We start from the raw sequence: 2,106 nt of genomic DNA on the forward strand, positions 1-2,106 counted from the left end.
ACATCATCATTAGAAAAGTGATGTCAAAGGAGCGTGACATAATACAGCAAAATAAAACAATCAATTTGATTTTTTTCCACCAGAGCTGTTAGCAAAATAATCACCACCTTTCTAACATTTTCAACCTTATGTGCTTACAAACATTTTGTTGTACTACACAAATTAATAAACTGATACAATCCAAATATACTGGCATAAATATACTCCTACAAGAAAAAAAATGAAATGTGCTCTAGGGAAAGTATAAGCAGAACAGATACAAAGGACCAGCAGCCATCCAAATGTCCTACCTTTTCTTCTAGCTGGTTGAAGATGAATTCTATGACAACATCATCTTCAAATCCCAGAATCTGTGTCACTCGCTTTGTAATCCAGGGCTTGATCACTTCTAGATTTACTTTGGTCATATCCACCTGAAGGAAGTTAACACAAGTGAGAAACGGGGAATACAAAAATAAGGTATGCATGTACTCAAGATATCAGCTAATGATCACCATACCTGTCCCACAGTGGACAAAACACATTAGTAACCTGAGCAATATCACATGGTTCTTACATAAAAATCTCAAGTGGGGGTACCATATCATGTGGGGCTGCTAAAAATCTCTACCTCTTTGGACCATCCCCAGCTCATGCAAGGCATCCCAGCAGTGGGGTTACAGGTGTACTCCGCAAAAGGCAAGTTCCTGACTCCACTTCAAATGAAGTTCCACCTGTGAGAAAATAATCTAGACAAAAAGAAAAAGTGACAAAAATGCTGGTTACCTGCAGCTTCAGAAAGTAACTGGAATGGCTGGAAAAAGGTGGTGAAAAGCCTGGTTTAAAAAAACAAAGTTGCTTACATAAAACAACACTAGATCTTCATGATCCACATCCAACTTCCAGCAGCCGCAGGGAGCAGGCATCTATCAAGCTCAAACTCATCTCTTCACTCCCACAATGCACCACATTTCCCCTACTTTAAGATCAAGTTTTGTCTTGTAGCCCCTCTTCTATTAAGAATTACAAGTCATTCATTAAGTATAGCTCAGGTCTGATTATTGACGTCTTTGCATTGGGACATATAGAAATGATGGCAGAAGGGAGGAGGGTATGTTGAAGTGGACAAACATGGATCATGAAGATCTGATATTATGGTAAGTATGTGACTTTCATAGCCTACAAGTTCCGGTCCATCCACTTCAACTTTAAGAAACAACCTCCAATTACTTCCCCTGGATGGATTAATGACATACCACCATGCAAAACAGTGTCTTTGAAGATCAACCTGCATCTCAAGATCACATCCAGCTTACAGTGCCTTGCATGGATGTGCACTGAAACCCATACTGCAGAAGCACAATTATCAACAGAGAAATTAAAAAAAGCCTGACCCACCACCCTTGTGAAGCGAACCTTTAGCTTGCCTAGTATAGTTTTGTTGACTTGTGCATAGCAAAAAGAAATGCAGTTTCCAAGCCACCTGGAAAAATTACCTTAAGACACTTTTTGGCCAGCTCTGTGAGAAGTAAAGGAAACAAAGTCGGTCATCCTTTGTGATACCTTCAGTTCTGTCCATGTAAAGACCGAAGGTATCCATCAAAATCAAGTCAATATGGTTTATATTATTTTTTATAAAACTGGAAAAAGAAAACCAGCAGTCAACTTTGACTGAAGTTACGGCCTGCTGTCACTTTTGACATAAAGACTAGACTGATACTCAGAGGTGGTCTTTGTTTGGAAACCACGCTACAGACTGCAGAGCATCTGCTTTCACCTGGAACAATCCATTACTGAAAAGATAAAAAAAAAAAAAAAAAACATCTTTTTTGCTCTTCTCTTATAAATGGAGAAAAAGATTTTATCAGTTTAAGTTATTTGCTGTTTTTTCTGCACTTGATAAAAAATGTACTGTCTGCTGCTGCTGTAAGAAGTTAATTGCACTGTATTGGATAGTTGTAAGTAGTTTGTGTGGTCTTGATACACTTACGCTCCAAACCAGCTATTCTATATTAAGAAGTTTTTTTTTCTGCACTCTTGAGGCAGAAGTGTGCTGATCTAACCTAAGTTGGTGATAGCTGGTAAAAGGCTTATTATGTGCTTTCTTGATTGGTGACAGCTAACTAT

The 2,106-nt window shown here is 38.4% G+C and overlaps 1 protein-coding gene across 1 annotated transcript in view; it reads right to left on the reverse strand.

Annotated features, from left to right (window-relative positions):
* Nucleotides 1-2,106, reverse strand: part of SRRM1 (serine and arginine repetitive matrix 1) — a gene marked incomplete in the record, with an annotated part of 1,602,281 nt that overhangs the window by 1,521,224 nt on the left and 78,951 nt on the right. The window contains 1 exon segment of the mRNA XM_044083096.1: nt 291-413. Coding sequence (XP_043939031.1) covers nt 291-413 — 123 coding nt within the window.

The sequence above is a fragment of the Protopterus annectens genome, chromosome 1.part1 (genome assembly GCF_019279795.1).
Source record: "Protopterus annectens isolate FY-2018-M chromosome 1.part1, PAN1.0, whole genome shotgun sequence".
NCBI lineage: Eukaryota > Metazoa > Chordata > Ceratodontiformes > Protopteridae > Protopterus > Protopterus annectens.